At 49.3% G+C, this 469-nt stretch overlaps 1 protein-coding gene across 1 annotated transcript in view; it reads left to right on the top strand.

Annotated features, from left to right (window-relative positions):
- Positions 1–469, top strand: part of LOC104128972 (cytochrome P450 2W1) — a 12,484-nt gene that overhangs the window by 9,082 nt on the left and 2,933 nt on the right. The window contains 2 exon segments of the mRNA XM_035897220.1: positions 1–20; positions 405–468. The exon segment at positions 1–20 is cut by the window's left edge and continues 113 nt beyond it. Coding sequence (XP_035753113.1) covers positions 1–20; positions 405–468 — 84 coding nt within the window.

The raw sequence follows: 469 nt of genomic DNA, 5'->3' as shown, positions 1-469 counted from the left end.
GAAATACCCAGAGATTCAAAGTGAGCTCCTTTTGCCTGCACTCCATCTGTGGCGTGGCAGATATGGGGAGGGGAGCAGCCTGGCCTCAGATCCACAGGAGCTCTTTTGCCTTAAGAGCTGAATCCCATCTGTCTATTATTATGAACTCCTGATGTAATTAGATGCTGATCAAAGCCACAACCAAATAGTCTGTGTGCCTTGCTGGGACAGAGGATGAGTGGAGATCGAAGTATGATGCTGGGGTAACAACCCATCCATGTGCATGAACTGGAAATGGAGCAGGGGAATGCAGGCTGGTGTTTTAAGAATCCTCTCCAGCCAGACCCTGGAAAAATATGGTTTTCCCAAAAGTGAATTGGGAACTGGCTACCTTGCTGGAATCCAACTGTGTTTGTTCCTTCCAGAAAAGGTGCAGGAGGAGATTGGGAGAACCGTCAAAGCTGGAAGCTGGGCCACATGCGAGGATCGG

This window comes from Egretta garzetta, unplaced genomic scaffold, assembly GCF_000687185.1.
Source record: "Egretta garzetta isolate BGI_Z169 unplaced genomic scaffold, ASM68718v1 scaffold57, whole genome shotgun sequence".
Classification (NCBI taxonomy): Eukaryota; Metazoa; Chordata; class Aves; order Pelecaniformes; family Ardeidae; genus Egretta; species Egretta garzetta.
Note: the sequence above shows the minus strand (reverse complement) of the source record. Positions and strands in the feature narration are given on the sequence as shown.